The 20,310-nt window shown below is 43.1% G+C and overlaps 1 protein-coding gene across 3 annotated transcripts in view; it reads right to left on the bottom strand.

Moving 5' to 3' along the window:
- STT3B (STT3 oligosaccharyltransferase complex catalytic subunit B) overlaps positions 1-4,820 on the bottom strand; it is a 105,851-nt gene extending 101,031 nt beyond the window's left edge. Inside the window, exon 1 of one of the 3 annotated variants that reach the window (XM_042956939.1) lies at positions 4,009-4,820. In XM_042956939.1, coding sequence (XP_042812873.1) covers positions 4,009-4,322 — 314 coding nt within the window. In that variant the 5' untranslated portion in view covers positions 4,323-4,820. Of the gene's footprint in view, positions 1-294; positions 1,278-3,794; positions 3,887-4,008 lie in introns of those variants that run through there. The other 2 variants (XM_042956941.1, XM_042956940.1) reach the window with 2 other exon arrangements.
- Positions 4,821-20,310: the final 15,490 nt, after the last annotated feature.

Here is a 20,310-nt window from a genome sequence, read left to right as displayed (position 1 = left end):
CTCAAGTGAGCCCTCAAGATAGGAAAATCCCTAACAGAAAGTTCTAAAGACTTTGCTGGCAGATCGTAACCACTTCAGGACCTATTACATGCCTCAAGAAACCCATGGTTCCTACTAACTGTAGGAACCACCACAATTTACCCCAAATGGGAGCAGGTCCAATCCCACTCTCCCTTGCAGCGGTTCATGACGCTCCCTGAACTCCTCCCTCCGTGTTCCTGTAACTCAGAACGATCTTCGGCTCAAGACCAGAAAAACTGTCATGGTTTGACAATGACTCCAGTGACCGTATACCTGTTCTGAAGTGCAGCTGGACCGCGGTTGCTAATGATTCCACAAAGTAACTTTTTAAGATTTGGGGATGTTTGTGTTCTAAAACTGGTTTTGTCACCCATTTTGTCTTCTTCAGAACTGAGGTCAATACCCTCTTTCTTCATCTGCAAAGTGAAGAAAAACATGGAGACCTCAAAGTATAGGAACTAGTCCCCAACTTACAAACAGCTTATGTTCGAAAGGTTTATCAATCCTTTGAAAACATGTTTGCGCTAATTAATCTACTTACGCCATAGTTTCTCTGAAAAACTGAATTCCGGGTTTCAATTCTAAACTGCAGCCTTCTGCCCAGCAAGACGTCTGCTGCCCTTTTACAGCTAACTGGAGCCAAAGCTCAGAGAGGCTCAGAGAATTCTCCCTCTAGAGCTCCAAGGAGAACCTACTGCAACTTGGGCAGGCAGGGAAAAGGGCAAGTCTCCTGACGCAGGGAGGTTTTACACCAACTCTGTGGCAAAAGCTACCACAATTTAACAAGATAACGGTTATGGAAAAGGTACTTGGTTAATATCACGTCAAAGTATTAGTAGCTGTCACAAAAGTAAGTAGAAACTACATTTTGCTCCAGATAAAAAAGAAGATAAAATTAGCCGCTGTTAAACTAGTTGCTCAACCAAATGTTTGGCAAGTACAGACAACATATTCTCAAACTGCTTCCTCATGTCTGATCAACTCAACTGATAAGGGGAGGAAATTACTAAAGCGAAGTGGTGAGGAGATCGTACCAAAAATGTTGCTAAGTTCTAGAAAAGTGCAGTGTACTTTAAAATTCAGTAAATATATAATATTCAACATTATATACCACCCCTCATAACTGTAAGATTTATAAAATTAACTGAGTGACAAATTTAAAAAACAAGTATAACTTTGTGACAATGAGTCACCTCTGGCAGCTAACTGGAGTCTTACGCAATTTAAGAACTACTGTAAATTAGAAATAACTCACAATCAAACAGAAAAAGTAAACTTTTCACTGAAAACACTTCAGAAATGAAGCGAGTAACAGAGACATGAAAAAAAAAGGAATAGAGAAGACCAGAAAAAATTGGTTTGTTGATAGAGAACCTGAAAGAAACATTTAAATATAAAGGTTCATGTCATTGCTGTATGTTAAAATAGTAACCTGAGAGACTCCCAGGCTAGTATAACACCACAGTGTTAGATTAAAGATCAAAGTGTTGGCACTATTAGCTGCTTTGAAGGAAAACTGCTTTAAAAAATCCAATGTAATAATGACAGGCAATCTACACCCAACCCCTTTTCAAAAATTTTCAATAAGAATGGATTATAAGAATGAAATACCTAACTACTTGAGATCTTCAAAAGAAAAGAAAAACAAAAGCGAACGAAATTTTTTTGGCCTGAAACCTAATTTTCCCATTAAGTCAACCCAAATTATCTCTGACATTAAATTTATATTGGCAAATCTCTGTTCACAAGAAGGGATAGGGGCAATTCCTTTATTGTAAAAACTGTTTACCACTAATGACAATTATCTAATATTATGAACAGAAGCACAGGAATACAATAAAATGTAAGTATTAAGACTATCAGTAAACAGAACACCTAAATTAAGTAGATCTTTAGGAATGAAGAAGTGTAGATACCTTTAGTGAATATGAATTAAAGTTCAAATTTCATACATTTAGTGTTTCAGAAATGTTTCTATGCACAGAAAAATAGAAATAAAACAAATTTTCATGTGGATAAAAAAGGGTTATGTTTCCCCAAGCATATTCTTGAAACAAGAGAAAAGACCAACTTTTAATTTTTTGCCATACTTTAAAAAAAGAAAAAAAGAGTATTATCTGTGAAGCAACCTGACTTAAGACTTTTCATGATTACATACTCAATTTCAGTAGTACTCTTTGGCTGACTTGATGAAGATTTCTAATCTTCCTTCAAAATAAAGAAAAACAACAAAATCATCTCATCACTCAGTCGTGAATTTTTCTGCCATCCTTAATTTCAGCCTCAAAGTTACTACTGAACAGTACTCAGCCTTTGTCAAAAGGATACTCTGTGGAAATACTATTCACGATTTCTGTTGCCCGTAATGTTTTGTCGCCATGCACTTCTGCTGTGTAATCTAAAAAGACATAACTTTCTCTTTTCACACTGTTCAGTAAAATATTAGCAGTTTTCGCCTTCCGGTTCCAATTTCATTTTTATCTAATTTGCTTAAGTGTTTCAAAGCTAAGCCTAAGAATACTGTACCTAGTTTCTAAGGTTTCACAACATTTTCTTCTGATTTGAAATAAAAGTTATTTTTTAGAAAGTGTCAGAAAAAAATCAAAACCTCCAAAATGGGATTAAAACGTTTCACGAAGACTGTCACAGTAATTAACTGTTTACCGAAACTGAGTTCTCCATGAGTGGGCTCCCGTCCTGTTCAATAGATGATGCACTACCAACCTTCCTATCCACAACAGAACTTCAATCCGGTATTTTAATACACGGGTAATTCACTTCCCAAAATACTTATGACCCATATATTTAGTAACTCTCAACGAGATTCTCTCACTGTATTTCAGAGGACAAAACAAATATCCTAAAAGTTTAGTTAGGTCTGATTATAAAGAGGTAAGATTAACTCAAGGTTGCCAAGTCGGTCAACATGTTTTAAGTTCGTTTAAAAGGCATAGATAGGCTCGGGTAAAAAACAAAAACAAAAACAAAAGCCAACTCAGGCTGGGAAAGCTGGAAAAAAAGAAAAATTCAAGCAATCTCCCTACCTACTTAATTCACAGACAAGTGTGGTGCCTAAATTAGCTAGTGCTCTTCACAGGGTAACTTCCTAAGACATTCAGGTCAGTCCGGATACCACGGGCAACTTTTGATTGTAACCCAAGGCTCCCCATCACCGCGGGAGTCTCTGGTCTTGTTCGCAAACCCTCCGGAAGGGACCAAGAAAGGAACCAATGCCCTGCCTTCGGACGACTGGGCTCGGAGAGTAATCATGTCCTCGCCACCCAAGATAACTGTGGCACAGCCAGGTGCGGAGTGCCCTCGGGGGCCCTGAAAACGGCCACTCCTAAAAATATCTAATGGTAAAGAAATAAGAGTCCCTAGCTTCCAGGATCACTTTCCGGGGTATTATTTCCTTTCCTCCAACACCCCACTCACTCTCTTTTCCCCTCCTTGTAAAAGGAGAGCAAAAAGGAGGAACAGTAAAAGCGTCAAACGGCGAGGCTGAGTAGACAGGGCTCCTGCCCATCTGGACTCCCCCCCCCCCCCCATCAACGGCAACGAGGCAACCCCGGGGCGATCCCATCCCAACGAGCAAAACCGCGCCGGCGAAAACGAGAGAACGCGACACGCCACGGGCAGGGAGGCGGGGAGTCCGCCACGAGTCGGCCGGAGGGAGACCTGCCGGCTCGCGGCGTGGCCGCTCCGGGCTGGACACCCCGAGACGGCTGCCAGGGGGGGGCTTCGTCCGCCCTCGCACCAGGCGTCACACTTACCCGGCCCGGGGCCAAGGTCCCACTCGGGGACCCCGACGCCCCGCCTCGGGCTGCGCGGGGGAAACTTCGCCCACGGGCAGGGGGCGCGCCCGCGGTTCCGGGACCCGCGCTCGCCTCGGCCCGGGCTCGGCGGCGGCGCGGGGCCAAGTCCGGGACGAGCCGCGGCGGGGTCCCCGCGGGCCGCGGGCGGGGGGAGGGGCGGCGGGGCACTCACCACGGGTCGAACTCGTGAATGATGCTTTCGAAGCGAATGACCGCGAAGAGGCGCGAGCTGAAGCCGGCAAGCCAGGCCAGGAAGAGGATGGTGAAGGAGAGCAGCGACTGCCAGCCGGCCGGCTGCGACAGCCCCCCGGACAGCCCCGCGGGGGCCGGCTTCGGCGGCGCCACGCCGCCCGCCGCCTTGTGCGCGCACTGGGCCCCGGGCCCGTGGTGGCCGTGCCGGCTGTTCCCCAGGGCCATGAGGCCGCTCCACGGGGACGAGTTGAGGGACGACTTGTGCTTGCTCTCCGGGGCCGAGGGCTCCGCCATGTTGTGCCCCGGCGGCGGGTCTCGCTCCTCGCCGCCGCCGCCGCCGCCGCCGCCTGGTGCGAGGGGTGCTGGGCGGGGACCTGGAGGAGGAGGAGGAGGAGGAGGACGAGGAGGAGGAGGAGGAAGAAAAAGGAGGAGGAGGGAAGAGCGCCGCGCGCTCCCGCCCTCAGCGCCGCGAGGCCGGGGGACAGGGGGTGGAGGCGGCGGCAGGGAGTCTCCGCCTCAGCAGCGGCTGCGACCGCCGCGCTCTCAACTCGGATGGCCCTTGCGCCCCACTAGCCATCCGTATCCCCCTTGCAGCTGCGGCAGCGGCGAAAGCCGACGGGACGAGGGCGCCAGAGAAGAAGCAGCAGACGGAGGCGGCACCACAGCTCGGAGCAGCAATGACATTCCCCTCACACCCGCCGCCCGCCCCGCGATGAAGAGCAGGAGGAGGAGCCCCCTGGAGTCCGGGCGGAGCTCAGGCTACCTCTGACTCCGCCCCCGACCCAACAGGAACTAGCCCTTCCACCTGTCACAATGCGACAGGTCCGTTAGGGGGTGGGCCCAGAACTGCGGTGCCCACCAATAGCAGCGCGAGCTGGGGCGGGGCTTAGCCCAACCGCTCTCCCCCACCCCCCCTCCCTCCCCCTCCCGCCTCGCGCCCGTTCGCCCGGAGCGGCCGTGCAGCCGCGCTACGGCTTCATTGTCAGTTGAAAGACGCGGTTTCGCGCGTCGGTGTTGTCGGCAAGGAAGGGTGCTAGGCGGCTCCGCTCGTTGCATGGAGCTGAGCCGGGCCAGGGGTCCGGAGGTGACCGAGAACAGCGGAGCGGCCTCCGTCAGAATCGGCTTAAGGGAGGCGGACAGCGCCGCGCTGACCGACCGGGCACTCACGGGCTCGCGGCGGTCGTGACTTTTAACCCGCTTTGCGCCGAGCGCCCACCACGTGACGGAGCGCGCAGGCGCGTTCCACAAGTCCTGCGCGCGTGAAGCTGGCTGGCGGGGCTCGGCCGCCCGGGGCGCCCCGCGCAGCTTGCGCGGCCTGTGAGCTTGGGCGGCTGCGGCTGCACAGCCTCGATGCGCCCCCTCAGGCTGTGCCGGGTGTTCTGCTCCCAAGGTTGGGAGCGAGGACAACTTTGCCGGCGCTGAAAACTCTTCGGCGCCAGAAAGAGACCTAGGGGGCAGGCGAAGTGCGACTTGCTCTCGCTTTCCTCACTTGTATTTTCCTAGTTGCAAAAATCGTGTTTGTTCACTGGAAATAAGAGCAAATGCAGGACTGTGTTGTTAACGGGCTGCATACGTACCACCAAACGAGTGAAACTTTTCTGTCCGCTGCTGCTGAATTCTCTTTAGTAAGTAACGGACTGGAGATCCCTGTCCACGAAGTTTTGCACGTCTAGGTTGTATTTTTAGACCTTCCCCTTCTCCATGCTCCTCCCCGCCGAAAGGAAGTGCCACCAGGGAGACCTAGTTTAAGGCAAAATGCGTTGAAACATCGGTGGAGTAGTGGCGGGACTAGAATTACTTTGATACACGCCCCGTGAAGGGCATGGAGCTCTGCTTCCGGAAATACTTGATTCGCTCTTCGTGTAAATTAATTGTCCATTTTATTTAAGTAAATAACGTGAACTCAAAAGCGTGTGTTCTCGTAATATAAAGGAACTCCATTATTAAGCCATTTAAAAGTTTAACACATTTAACAAATTTAAACATATTTAGAGATTGTGTTTAAACAGTGGATCTTTTCGAAATAGGAGACAAATGAAAGAGTGGGCTTAGTTTGAGGTTGATCTTTGCAACTAATGGATCCAACTACTCATTTAACGTGCTGATTCGCTTTTCTCTGGTTTCCTTACAAAAATAAATAGTCTCATTAAGGAAAGGATGAAAAGGTTTCCGGAAATAGACTTTCCCACCAACAATTTAATAGCTGACAGTTATTAAACTTCTAAATTTTAATGAGAATTATGATAGAATATTAACTGAGCCCTGTTGTAGGAGAAGGGATGGCATGCTCTTTCTCAGAGCCCAAACTGTGTATGTTAAAATGCCAGCATTTTGAGTATTGGTGCCCTTTTCCAGAAACAAAGTTCAATCAGCCTGAAATAAAATTTAATTTCTTTAGATAGTTCTATTTTGCTGTCTTTTGTATAAATGCTCTCTATTAAATTCTATATTGTCTTGCTTCCTTTTGGATCACTTAATTACCAAAGTCCTGGTCTGGAAAGTGACAGGACTCAGTTCTAAGTGCCACATGGTTACTTACTGGCCATGTAGCATTGGCCAAGTCACTTGCGGTGGGTTACCCCTTCTCATAAAGTCAATTGTTAATATCACATGAGATAGCTTATCTGAAAATAGTTTGAAATACCATTAAGGATCATAAGCAAATGCAGCTTAGTGGTGAGGGTAAAAGCAACGGGGGAAAAAAACCCCTATCATTCTTGGTCTTTGTTCACTCGGTCATGCATTGAAGTATTTGTGGAGCTCCGCCTTTATGCCAAGCACAATGCAGGCACTGGGATGCAGTATGGAACATGAGAAACATGGTTCCTACCCTCACAGAACTCACCCGACGACCCCAGAGAGATGGGCATTGAGTAAACCATCACATCGTTAAGTACCAAAATGCAACACAACAAACGCTATCAAAGACATATGGGGGATTCGATGGACACAAGAGGAGAATGTTACCCAGGGAAGCAGCACAAGGGATGAGGATGAATTCACCTGGGGAACAAGATAAAGAATTATCCAGACAAAGAAGCATATGCAAAGGCCTTGCTTTGGGGCCAGGGAGACAGGTACAAGGAACCCAGAAAAGGGCCAGACTTTGGCTGCAACACTGGAACCATGTGACATAGGAGTTGAATAAATGGCCAGAGAGTGTAGGTCATGTTTAGCAGTTTGGTTTTTTTTTACGTTTCTTTATTTATTTGTTGTGAGAGAGACAGAGACCTCACGAGTTGGGGAGGGGCAGAGAAAGAGGGAGGGAGAGAATTCCAAACAGGCTCCATACAGTCAGCATAGAGCCTGACAGGGGGCTCAAACTCATGAGATTGTGAGATCATGCCCTGAGCCAAAATCAAGAGTCGGACGCTTAACTGACATCCACCCAGGCACCCCAAGAAATGTTTTTGTTTTGTTTTAACCTGAGACTAATGGGAAGCCATAAAGGGTTTTAAGCAGAATTTGCTGTGTATGAAAGTGAGAGAGGTCATTAGATGTGTGTTTTGAAAAGATACCAAGAGTGCAATGTGGAAAGCACATTGCAGAGGGGCCAGTATGAGATCTCAGTCTACCTGTGCCAACATCTGACATTACAAAGGCTACTTTTGTGAGGAATGCATTACAGAGGAACCACTAAAGAATCCATAAAAATAAATTGCAACATGATGAATTCTCAATTTCCAGGCCATCAGCATAGAAAAGTGCTTTTCAGTTTCTGCATGCGATTTGAATGTATTGTTTCTCCTCTCCTAGCTTGAGCTTCTTGATCCTGCTAGGTGTTCTGGATGCTGAAACTGGGACAGTAGGGCCCAGAGAGGAAAGGGCAAATAGGGGAGGTATCAAAAGGGTGGAATCCGGAAAGGAACATAAAGTGAGGCCAGCAGTGACACAGAGTGCAGAGAAGTGATAATTCGACACCACCGAAAAGTGTGCCTTGTACTGACAATCAGGGGTTTGCCAGTTACTTTAGCCAGGTCAATTTTAGTGAAGTCCTACCGAGCAGAAACCAGATGGCAGCAGGTGAGGAGGGATTGGAAGCAAAGGATGTGGAGGCAGGGAGTGTGAACCACCCTTTTGAGAAGTCTGGCTTTGAAAGCACACAGAGAACCAAGTCAGACAAAGAAAACACAAAATGATCCTCAGTTCCTGGCTTTTCCCAAGATGGTCAAGAAAAGATTTCAGTGCAGATAATGTGTCTCAGGAATGGCACAGTTCTGAGAGAAGGTTCCGTTCTTAGAGGAACACAAACAATATAAGACATACTCTTGCACTGGGCACTGGGCAGAGTAGGGAGATGCCAGAGTCTGGCATATAATTGGCATTCATAAATATTTGGTGATTGAAGGACTTCCCTACTGTGAAGTCCAGAGAAAGGTAGTTGCTGGTATTGATTCCATTGCTCAAAAATCTCTTTGGGGTTTTCTGCCTTTCCACTCTGTGCTGGATTGTCAGTTGTCAACTCATCTTCACCCCCTTCTATGGTCTCCTCTGCATTGCTTAGAAGTTGGGAACTACGTTTCCCAGACCCTCTTCCCTGTATGGTTCCATGTTAGAGTTTGAGAGGAATTCAGTCAAGATTTGGAAGATAGAGAAGAAGGAAAGGTGGCTTCAGACAGAAGGAGAAGAATGAACAAATGCAAGATTCACAACATCTTTATGGCTGCTGTGACAACCACTTATGTCATTGTCATAGACTAAAACAGTAAGATAGAGTAAGGGAGCTTTTTCTTGGAAATGATTGAGAACTAGAGACCCTGAGGTTTAGGCAGCAACTTCACTGGTCTTAGTACCTCCTGGTCTTCCAACATTCATACAAGTAATCATTCCCGTATTAAACTCTTTATTCCTGAAATACCTAGAGTAGCTCTGTTTCACCAACCAAACCTAACAGCATTCAGTTCTCTTCGTGAGTTGGTTTTCCTTCTCTTGACTGTCGCCTGAAATTTTTCATTCCTTTTTACGACTTGATGATACTCCAAAGGATGGATGTACCATACTCCTTTCAATAACTGACTGGTGGATGTTTGGGCTGTTTCGAATCTTGTGCAACTACAAACACGGATACAAGGGAAAGACTTATGAAGAAGTAACTGTTCCCAAGGGTAAAGGTGTGGGTTGGAGAAATTTCTGTAAGTGAAATTTGGTGTCAGCATATCTGGAATTTCAATAAATAAAGTGTCCTCCCTATAGGCTTGTATCAATCGCATTCCCACAATGTATGGGAGAGGCCCATTTCCCAGAGACTCACCAGCAGAGTGTGTTAAAGAAACTGTTGGCTTTTTGCCAACAAGCAAGGCGTGAATTGTTAGTTTTAATCTGCATTTCCCTTGCAAGTAAGGCCGAGGGTAGTTGATTTTACATTTAAGGCAATCTTTTCACATCCTCAATGAGGCAGAATTGGCACCACTGATCGTATATCTTTAAGTGTAATTATTGGAGTAGTATGCTCCAAGTTATGGAAACCATTAACATGTATAGTTTTATTTGCCTGTTGCTCATAAAATGAAGTCATCTATATTGAATTCATGCAAATCTGTTCTTAAAAAAAAAAAAAAACAACCAAGCTCTTCTGCTGTTTAATTTAGCATATCCCCTGGATTATCTATTCTAGATCATGCACTTCATAAAAGTACTTTTGAAGTAATGAAGGGATTTTTTATGCTGTATTAAGAAATTCAGGTAGAAATTTTCTAAAGCTAAAGCCACTGTTAGTAAACGCCTCCCCTGATAGAAAGGTGGTTTTTCACCTATCCCTCTACATTTGGGTATATTTTTAATGTCAATCCAAGTAGTCACAATGACCACATTATTGGGGCGCCTGGGTGGCTCAGTCGGTTGAGCGTCCGACTTGGGCTCAGGTCATGATCTCTCGGTCTGTGAGTTCGAGCCCCGCATCGGGCCCTGTGCTGACAGCTCAGAGCCTGGAGCCTGCTTCTGCTTCTGTGTCTCCCTCTCTCTCTGCCCCTAACCCACTCACATTCCATCTCTGTCTCTGTCAAAAATAAATAAACATTAAAAAAAATTTTTAAAAATACAAAAAAATAACCGCATTATTATTTATAACAGAATTTATTAGATTACACTCTTATGAAATGAGTCATAGTAAAGTTCAAAGAAGAAGTTTATAAAATATGAAGATACTATTATTTCACCCTCCAGGTGTCAGAAAAACGGGAAACTTGAACTAGGGGCTCTCTCTTGCTTAACAAGAGAATTTAACATATAATAAGCTTCAGAATTTGTGTATACATTTTTAAAAAAAATCTTCTCACTTCTTTCTATTGGGGGTTATTGATTTCTCAAATGTTTATTTTAAACTTAGGTACAATGGGGCGCCTGGGTGGCTCAGTCGGTTAAGCGTCCGACTTCAGCTCAGGTCACGATCTCGCGGTCCGTGAGTTCGAGCCCCGCGTCGGGCTCTGGGCTGACGGCTCAGAGCCTGGAGCCTGCTTCCGATTCTGTGTCTCCCTCTCTCTCTGCCCCTCCCCCGTTCATGCTCTGTCTCTCTCTGTCTCAAAAATAAATAAACGTTAAAAAAAAAAAAATTTTAAACTTAGGTACAATAAATATTATGCTGAAGAAGTGTATTCCACTTAATAATTACAGAAAACAAACTCATTTACTAAGGAATTAGAAGACATTTTGTTGGTTATTAAATTAGTGACACAATGGAGAATGGAGGGCGCATTAGCTAGAAGTTATAAAATTGAAAACTACATTATAATTTTGATAATAAAAACACAATTAAAAGGAGCTAAAGGGACATATTAATTAAAAATATTCTAAACATCTAAAGCGTGTATAAATGCATTTATGATTGGGATGTTAATTTTATTTCTGATAGTGTGGGGTTTCTTAGGCTCTTTCATTTTTCAATGAACCGAGATATACCGGGGTTACCGGCTAATGGAATTTATTGAAAGGATGCACAGAGGAGTAAGAGACACAGGAAGATGTCTCTGCAGCTGCACAGCCAGGCCTCACGGAAAACAAGAAGTTATTTTGGGACACAGCAATCCTGGTGGCTCAACAAACTCTGCTAGGCCAAAAGGATGACCTGTCTTCTTCCTTTGCACTCAGCATCTCCCTACACCGTGCCCTGTCCTATATGCTGACTCCACTGTTCTGTGTTGGTTCCCGTTGTGACTACCTTTCTTGTCTTTGCCTCTCACTCACTCACTATTCTTTCTTCTCAGAAAGTCTTTACTCACGCTTCCTTAGGACTCCTACAGCTTTGGGGCTTCTCTTTGGTTGTTCTCTGTCAAACAACTCTGCTTCTCATGAAGTCTGGGTACATCTGTCTTAGATCGATTTTCCCAGAAGCAGACCCTGAGATGAACTACTGTATACTTTATTAAGGTAGTGCCCTCAGGAGAAATTGGTAAGGGAGTGAGAAGGTCAAGGAAAGGGAAGAAGCCCATTAAGGATGCAGTCTCAGCAAAGTCCAAGGAGGGTCCCCCAGCATAATCCCAGTGGGGGAGCTTGGGAATTATAAGTTACGCCTCTGACCTCAAAACAAGAGACAAAGACCTGAGGTATTGCCACTCCCACACCTGTTGGTCAATGGTTAATAAGGGCAAGGAAATGCGTGAGCTTCTAGGCACTTCTGGCTCTCCGGTTATTTGAAGGGAAAGCCTGGGGCAGAAGCACGGGCACATGTTAGGGATCTGAAGGTCCTGGGCATGGGTGGAGCACTGCTCCAGCAACCCTCTCACATTCAAATATATCTCAAATTGGAGCTCCCTGAGACAGACAATCTGCTAGGTGTAGAAATTAGCCTCCCATGCACAGGGCTCCTATTGGGTTGTTGTACTGGCTGACTCACTCCATAAGCTGTTGGAACCATCTAGACCAGTCACATTTCTCTGGGCTTGTCAGTTGCAGCCAAGTTAGTAGGGTCACACTCTACAGTGCACGGTCACCTAGGTACATGGTCATCTCCAATAGTTGGCTGTGACTCTGACAGTTATGCTGATGCTCTTAAAAGAGAGCAGAGTAACTGGCCTGCATCTTGTTTGTACCTTGCATGGTCTGTTCCAATACAGACGAGTTCATTTTGTTTTAGTTTATTTGCACCTAGATGCAGACTTGTTACTTTAATTTTTCTGTTTTGGGTTTTGTTTTGTTTTGGGTTTTGGTTTTTTTTTTTTTTTTTTTTTTTTTTTGATCAAGCGTATCTTGAAAATAAGCCACTATCTCTTAATTCCAGATTTGATTTTTTGGATGAGTAGGAGTTCTAAATAGTAATTACTCTTCATGTACAGAAAAAGGAACAGGTGCTTGGTAGTTTCTCATTTGTTTCTGACAATAATATTTCTCAAAACAAGACCCCACAATACATATATCAGAACCACCTGGGGTGTTTGCTATAAATACAGATTCTTGTACCCCGATACCCAGTATGCCTGGGACATGGCCTATGAGTCTGCATTTTCTTTTTTTTTTTTTTTAATTTTTTTTTTTTAATGTTTATTCATTTTTGAGACAGAGAGAAACAGAGCATGAGCAGGGGAGGGTCAGAGAGAGAGGGAGACACAGAATCTGAAATGGGCTCCAGGCTCTGAGCGGTCAGCACAGAGCCCGACGCGGGGCTCGAACTCACAGACCGTGAGATCATGACCTGAGCGGAAGTCGGCTGCTCAACCGACTGAGCCACCCAGGCGCCCCTGAGTCTGCATTTTCAATAAGCCTCCCAGGTAACTTGATTCACATTGAAGTCTGAGAACCACTGCTTTTCAGTATAGATATTATCCACATCATTTTACTTTTGAGGAAATTGAGGTTTTACAAGGCTAGGGATGCCTAGGTGGCTTAGTGATCCCAGGGTCCATGCCAAGTAGGAGGCTGCTTAAGATTCTCTGGCTCTCTCCCTCTGCTCCTCTCCCCCACTTGCTCTCCCTCTCTCTAAAACAAAACAAAACAAAACAAAACAAAGCAAAACAAAACAAAACAGGGGTGCCTGGGTGGCTCAGTCGGTTAAGCATCCAACTTCGACTCAGGTCATTATCTCATGGTTTGTGAGTTCGAGCCCTGCATTGGGCTCTGTGCTGACAGCTCAGAGCCTGGAGCCTGTTTCGGATTCTGTGTCTCCCTCTCTCTCTCCCCCTCCCCCCACTTGTGCTCTGTCTCTCAAAAATAAATAAATGTAAAAAAAATTTTTTTAATAAAAAACAAAACACAACAAAAAGGCTAAGAAATTCACCTGAGGTTATATATAATTAACACAGAAAATGTCTCAAAAGTTCTTTTCCATAAAATGAAGTTTTCACTGATGCTATTTTTGCAATGTGAAAGTTTACTTGTTTGTAAAATGTTTACTATTAAAGCAAATCTCAAGGAGTATGTGACCGCATAGTGTCTATGTATATCATTTCACTTAAGCTAACTGTCCCCTTCGAATTGTGGTGAGTATAAAATTATAATTTGAATACTTTTATATTTCTGCCAGGAAAAACAAACAAACACCTGAATGCAAAGGCAGTAGTCAAGCGAACCTGCACAGCAAAAGTGAAAGAGTTGATCAAAGAACATCATCAAGAGATTGAAGAAGCAGTTTAGCAATTTTATTCCAAACACAGTGACAGCGTGTGTTTGGTGAAACGCTGGGAAGATTCAGCACTTCACACCTGAGTTGTCCTTTATGTGGGATAACCTGAGCAGGTACATGGAATTTTGCAAAGTCCCTTTTGACCCAGGTAAGAATGCAGGAACTGGGCGGGGCCGAAGTTCTCTCCTATCTAAAACATAATGTAGACCTCGCAGGCTATGTACAGAAATGGCCACATTTCTTCATGAAGTGTGGTTTGAAACATTTGTTAAGGGGTACCTGGGTGGCTCAGTCAGTTGAGCATCTGCCTTCGGCTCAGGTCATGATGTCACGGTTTGTGAATTCAAGCGACGTAGTTGGGCTCTGCGCTGACAGCTCAGAGCCTGGAGCCCGCTTCGGATTCTGCGTGTCTCTGTCCCTCCTCTGCTCATAATCTCTGTCTCTCTCTCAAAATAAATAAAAAAATATAAAAAAGTAAATTTTTAAGAAACATTTGGCAAAGTAATACCAGTTTTTCACCTTCAAATCCAAAGAGTGGCTTGCATATAGAAAGATAGAGCATAGTCAGTAAAAATCTGATTTCCTTAGGTTTTATTGCCTATAAGACATTCTTCTAAGGAAACCAACTTGGAGATACCCTAGGGGTAGCAGGGTCTGATCCTACACTTTGAGTATTTGAAGCCAGAATCTGTGCTCTTTTTACTAAATTCTTCTTCCACTGGATGTGTTGTCATGGGCTGAAAGTGTCACCCACGCATTCACATGTTGAAGTCCTATCCCCAGTGTGACTGTATTTGGAGAGAGGGCCTTTAAGGAGGTCATTAAGATGAACTGAGGTCAAAAGGGTAGGTCTGGTGTCCTTATAACAAGAGGAGATGTTAGAGATCTCTCTCTCACTTGCAGAGCAGAGGCCATGTGAGGACATAGTGAGAAAGCAGTCTTCTGCAATCCAAGGCAAGACATCTCACCAGAAACCAAGCCTCTGGCACCATGATTTTAGACCTCCAGTCTCCGGAACTGTGGTGCAAATGAGCTGCTGTTGTGTTAGCAACCTAGTTTTTGGTATTCTGTTATGGTAGCCCGAGCTGACTGAGATGTATACCGAGCATGACCTAGGTGATCAATATATTTTTCTTTAGATGACTTTCTCTAGCATAGTCACAAACATTCTGGAAATTATAGAATTTTAAACTTAGAAGATTCTTGCTTATAAGAAACTTACTAACACACACCCAGTAGTTTCTCATTACCAGCAGGGGATACGTCCCAAGACTCCCAGTGGATGCCTAAGACGGAAGGTAGTACTGAACCCTATATATGCTCTGTGTTTTCCTCCACATAACATCCAAACCTATGATAAAGTTCAATTTCTAAATCAGGCAGAGTATAATTAGTTATAAAGTCGAACAATTATAAGAATATATTGTAATAAAATCTATGTGAATGTGGTCCTTTTCTCTCTGTCGAAATATCCTATTGTATGATTCTCACCTTCCTTCTTAGGAGGATGATCTGAGATGACACATGGCCTCCGTGATGAAAAGAAGTGACATGAACGACGTAGGTATGTAACATAGCGTTGGGGTACTACTGACCTTCTGACCTTACATCAGAAGAAGTATCATCTGCTTTGGACCCCAGATGACTGTGAGCAACTGAAATGAACAGAAAGCAAAACCACAGATAAGAGAGGACTGTTGTATCTCATTTATGTGGGCAACTCGGGAACATTAAAAATATACAGAATTCCTATGATCTGAGTTCTCATTTTACGTACATTCTAAAAGCTACTAGCGTATAAAATAAACATTACATATTATATATTTTATATGTTTATATGGATTATGAAATATTTTATCATATATGTATTCTATATTATAGATATTTTTAGGTAAATACTTTATATGAATTTAAAAACCACAACTGTAATATTTTTGGCTATAGGGAATCTACATAATCCTCATTTTATAGATAACTGAGAGATCCAGAAAAGCTAAGTGACTCGTTAAAGACACACAACTCATGAGTGGCCAAGCCAGGATTACAACCCAGGTGTAGTGGCTGCTAGTATATCATGAATGCCTTCCAATTCAATACAGTAAGTGCTATATTACACAGGTAATACATTTTGATTACAATATATTTTAGGTATGTTTTAGATTTATAAAATAACACGGATTATCAGATACAGAATACTTATCACCTTAACATTTGAAAGGGAAGTGCTATTTTGAACATTACATTTTAATAATATTTTCAGGTTGTATTAGTCTGCTAGTGATACAATAATACTGCATAACAAACAATTCCAAAATGTAGTGGCTTATGTCAAGTACTTATTTTCACTCATGGGCCTGTGATGCATCTGTGATTCTGTTGGGCTTAGCTGATGTCAGTTGAGCTTAGCATCAGGTGTGAGGAAGGAGGAGGCCTCCTCCATGTGTCTCTTCAGTTTCCTTGGACCCAGTTGCTCTTCAGATCTGTTCTCAGGGCAGATGCCAAAAGCTCAAGAACAAAGCCAAATTATGCAAACACATTGAAATCCACTGCATAATGTCTGCTGATATTTCTTTAACGAAAATAAGTCCTACAGCCAAGTCCAACATCAGCGAGGTGGGCCTGTATGTATGAACAGCTCTCCTGAGATCACTGCAAAGCCTCGACAGCAAAAAGCATGGGTGTATAATTATATTATGGGAGAAAGTTGAATTGAAAATAATAATCTCGTCTTTGAAAAATATCACTTGTGGTTTCTGGTATTAGAATATAGCCCACAAAATGTACTTTATATAATTCTATGCAGCAAATTTGTGAGCCAAAAGTGAAAATAAATCTCAATGTGCTGTACATATTCTCTTCTTTAAGATAAGGAAACATAGTATTAATTATAAGTTCTATATTTCTTGAACAAAATATATGTCTCCTCCAAAGAATGTCTGCTTTACTTACATGAAAGAGTTTCTTTAAATGAGAAAAAAATAAATATATTCTGGCTGTAAACTTGTCATTTTGGAAAAATTTTAATTATATGAGTTTTAATGTTTAGGGTATGTAAACCTAAACTTTATTTACCTAATCACAGACATAACCATTAGATAAAGAAGAGTTCTGAATCCAAGAGTATGGCATGTAGAGGCAATAAAATAAAGAGGCCAATACAGAATTCAGAAAGAATGACAGAGAAGAAACTCTGTAGAATGGGAAGGGACACCATACAAAGTCATGTTATCCAAATTTTAACCCCATTTAATCAGAATTGGGCAGTTTCCATTTGGCCTACCCAAATGTCACTTCTGAAAAAAATCTATTTGTTTCTTAATTTAAAAAGTATATATATATATATATATATATATATATATATATATATATATTTATTTATTTATTTATTTTGGGGAGAGTGCACGACAGGAAGGGGTGGAGAGAGGGGGACAGAGGATCTGAAGTGGGATCTGCACTGACAGGAGAGAGCCCAACGCGGAGCTTGAACTCATGAACCACGGGATCATGACCTGAGCCAAAGTTGGAAGCTCAACCAACTGAGCCACTCGGATACTTCTGAAAAAAATCTATTTTCAAACTGGATTAAGAATAAAGATAATCGGGGCGCCTGGGTGGATCAGTCGGTTGAGCGGCCGACTTCGGCTCAGGTCATGATCTCGCGGTCTGTGGGTTCAAGCCCCGCGTCGGGCTCTGTGCTGACAGCTCAGAGCCTGGAGCCTGTTTCAGATTCTGTGTCTCCCTCTCTCTCTGGCCCTCCCCTGTTCATGCTCTCTTTCTCTCTGTCTCAAAAATAAATAAATGTTAAAAAAAAATTAAAAAAAAAAAGAATAAAGATAATCTATGAACTCACTAAAGTGAAAATCCCAGAGTTTGTTTGGTTTCAGGTACAGCTTGATCAGGAACTTTGAACAGTGTCGCTAGAGCTCCATTTTTCCATCACAACCATCACACCTGCCATTCACCTTCATGTTGGTTCCATGCCCGGAAAGGCTCTTTCTTCCCTTGTAGTACAAAATAGTTGCCACCTCTCCACGTATTTCCGCATCTCACATTCAGATGAGAAAAGAATCATATAATCTTTTTTCCACCCCGCCCCTGCCCCGCCCAGGATTCCCAGCATTCTCATTGCATCTTAGTGGCTCTGAGCAGACAGTGTTCCCCTCTTTGAACCAATCATTGCGGCTAGGGAACTGTGATAATTGTCTTAGCCTCAAGTCACATGCTCCATTCTTGATCCTAGAACTTGATTCTGGAGCCCCACCTGAAGTATGTTGGTTGAAAATGGGAAGAAAAGGTTTCCCATGGGAAACTGGGTTATAGTTAATAAAAGACAGGAGTGTGGATGGTGGGTACCAAACCAAGAGGTGTTTACAAAAATGGGTGCACATTACAACCCTGTTACGTGTTGTACTGGAAATAGTCTCCGGTTGTTTTATGGTTATAAGCAATTTTTAGGAATCCAGTAATAAGCTCTGCTACGAAAATGTTCTTCACGTTCTTTATACACTATGTCACTTGAACTTTTCCGTTACTTTTATGTAGTATAATACTAATGACCAGAGCAGCCATTTATTGAGCAAGTCTTACTTGCCAAGCACACCAAAAGCCCTCATTTATTCCTTATGTCAACTCTGCCCCAAAAGCTTAGTGTTTATATTTGAAAGATAAAGAAGTGAAGTCAGCCAGCTTTCCTGGTAAAACTTGTAAACTGTATTAGTTAGATAATATCAGAAACAAATTAATCTGAACTCTCAGTGGCTTAATACAATAAAGGTTAACTTGTCACTCCCGACTCACATCTCAGTGGGTTTATGAGGGGCTCTGTCCAATGAGATTATTCATAGGCCTAGGCTGACTGAGGCTTTACTCTCATATAGCTACAGCCTCTGAGCTAACTGGCTTTCTCCATGATCATGGCAGGTGAACAGAGACAGACCTGGAGAGTCCCACACTGGACGGAAGAATTAAAATTTTCAGTCCAAGAGTGGCCTGAATAACTCTCACTCACAACCAATGGCCAGAATCAGTCACATGGCCTTAACTATTACCAGGGTCATAGAAACTGTAAGGGAGCAACATGTAGCTATTCAGTGAGCAGCAATTGCCACGCCTACAGAGCCAATCTCAGATCTTTCTGACTATAAAATGGGCATTCTGTCCACTAGACCCTAATTTCTTTTGGGTCTAGCTATAGACTTTTTGTCTAGTTACCTCGTACTTCTTTCTACTTTTAAAGTACCAATTATTAAAGGTTTTCCCCATAGAAAAGGTAGAAAACAACCCAAGGGTGGCATGGGACGGTGATTAAGAGCATGGGCCTTACAACCAGACTTCCTGAGATTGTATTCTTGTTCTCTTTCCTTGCTGTGTGACATTGGGTGACCTATTCAACCTGTCTGTGCCCCAGTTTTATCCATCTGTTAAAGGGAATAATAATGTCGTTAACAATAGGGCCTACATAACAGGGTTATAACGATTAAATGGGTTCATTGAAATAAAGCATGAGGACAGCACTTAATACCATGAGTGCTCAATAAATTGCTATTCACTGAGAAAAACTGTTTCTTAGCTGCAAGATGTTAACTTCAGCCAGAAAATTTGGAAACATGGGCCCTGGGTCACAAAGGCAACCACATGAGAGGGAATAACAATGCAAACCTCAAAGCGCTATTGAAAAAACAACTCAAAGGTCAAGTTCAGTTGAAACAGGGTAAGCAGTGTGGTCTTTATTGGCAAAAGCAAGCGCGCGTGTGTGCATTTGTGTGCAAGGTACAAACTGTAAAGCAGCAAGTTTGACAATCCACATAAGAAATTCTATCTATCTTGATAGTCCCTCCTCATGTATCCTGTACATAATGCAATATATTTGGACGCAATATATCTTGTACATTCATGAATCAAGAAATAAAACCAAGATTAAAAATACAGATTTTATTTAACCTACTCTCTTTACACACACACACACACACACACGCACGCACGCACGCGCGCGCGCGCATGCGCGCAATTCATTCAATCTCTCTTTGGCTACTGAGCCCTAAAACCAATCCAGAGAAGCCTGATACTTCCTGAACTCATTCCTTCTTTTCCAGACAATCTCTCTGGGGAATGTGATTTCTCAGTGGCTCTGCACAGGATTCATGAGCACCATTAACTCTTCACTCTTTCCCCTAAAGGTGTGGGACTGAAAACCAACTCCCAGCTGTTTGCCCAACTTGCTAGAGCAGCCTTCTCCCCACCGCCAGCCTCTACGGGACACACAGGACTTGCTTTCATTTCAACACTGAGAACACAACCAAACATTTGGGAGAATAAAAGCTATTCCAGGCATGCTAACAAATCTGAGGCATTAACTTTAAATTAAATGTATTTCTGCTTGAATTCCATTTTTGTTTCTCTAAATCTAGAGAACTCAGTTAAGTCCACGTGTCCCCAAGCTTACGATGTCACATAGATAAGAAAATCTTAAGACTCTGCGTGCACTTTAAGATTTACTTTAAAAAAAAGTTAAGTACTTTCGAAACCAGAAATTCCAATCTCTTTCTATATACATTATTTAACAAAATAATGAACAGTTAATAGTAACTTCTCTGAGTATAATAAGGACCTTAATTTAGTTCTCCTTTATTTTTCCCTATTCATCTTTGTGCCCTTTAAATAAAAGAGATTTATTTTATACTCTATGAATAATTATGGTTTTGTGCCTCTGCTTTAGCATAGGGAATGCCTTCT

Source organism: Panthera tigris, chromosome C2 (assembly GCF_018350195.1).
Source record: "Panthera tigris isolate Pti1 chromosome C2, P.tigris_Pti1_mat1.1, whole genome shotgun sequence".
Taxonomy (NCBI): domain Eukaryota; kingdom Metazoa; phylum Chordata; class Mammalia; order Carnivora; family Felidae; genus Panthera; species Panthera tigris.
Note: the sequence above shows the minus strand (reverse complement) of the source record. Positions and strands in the feature narration are given on the sequence as shown.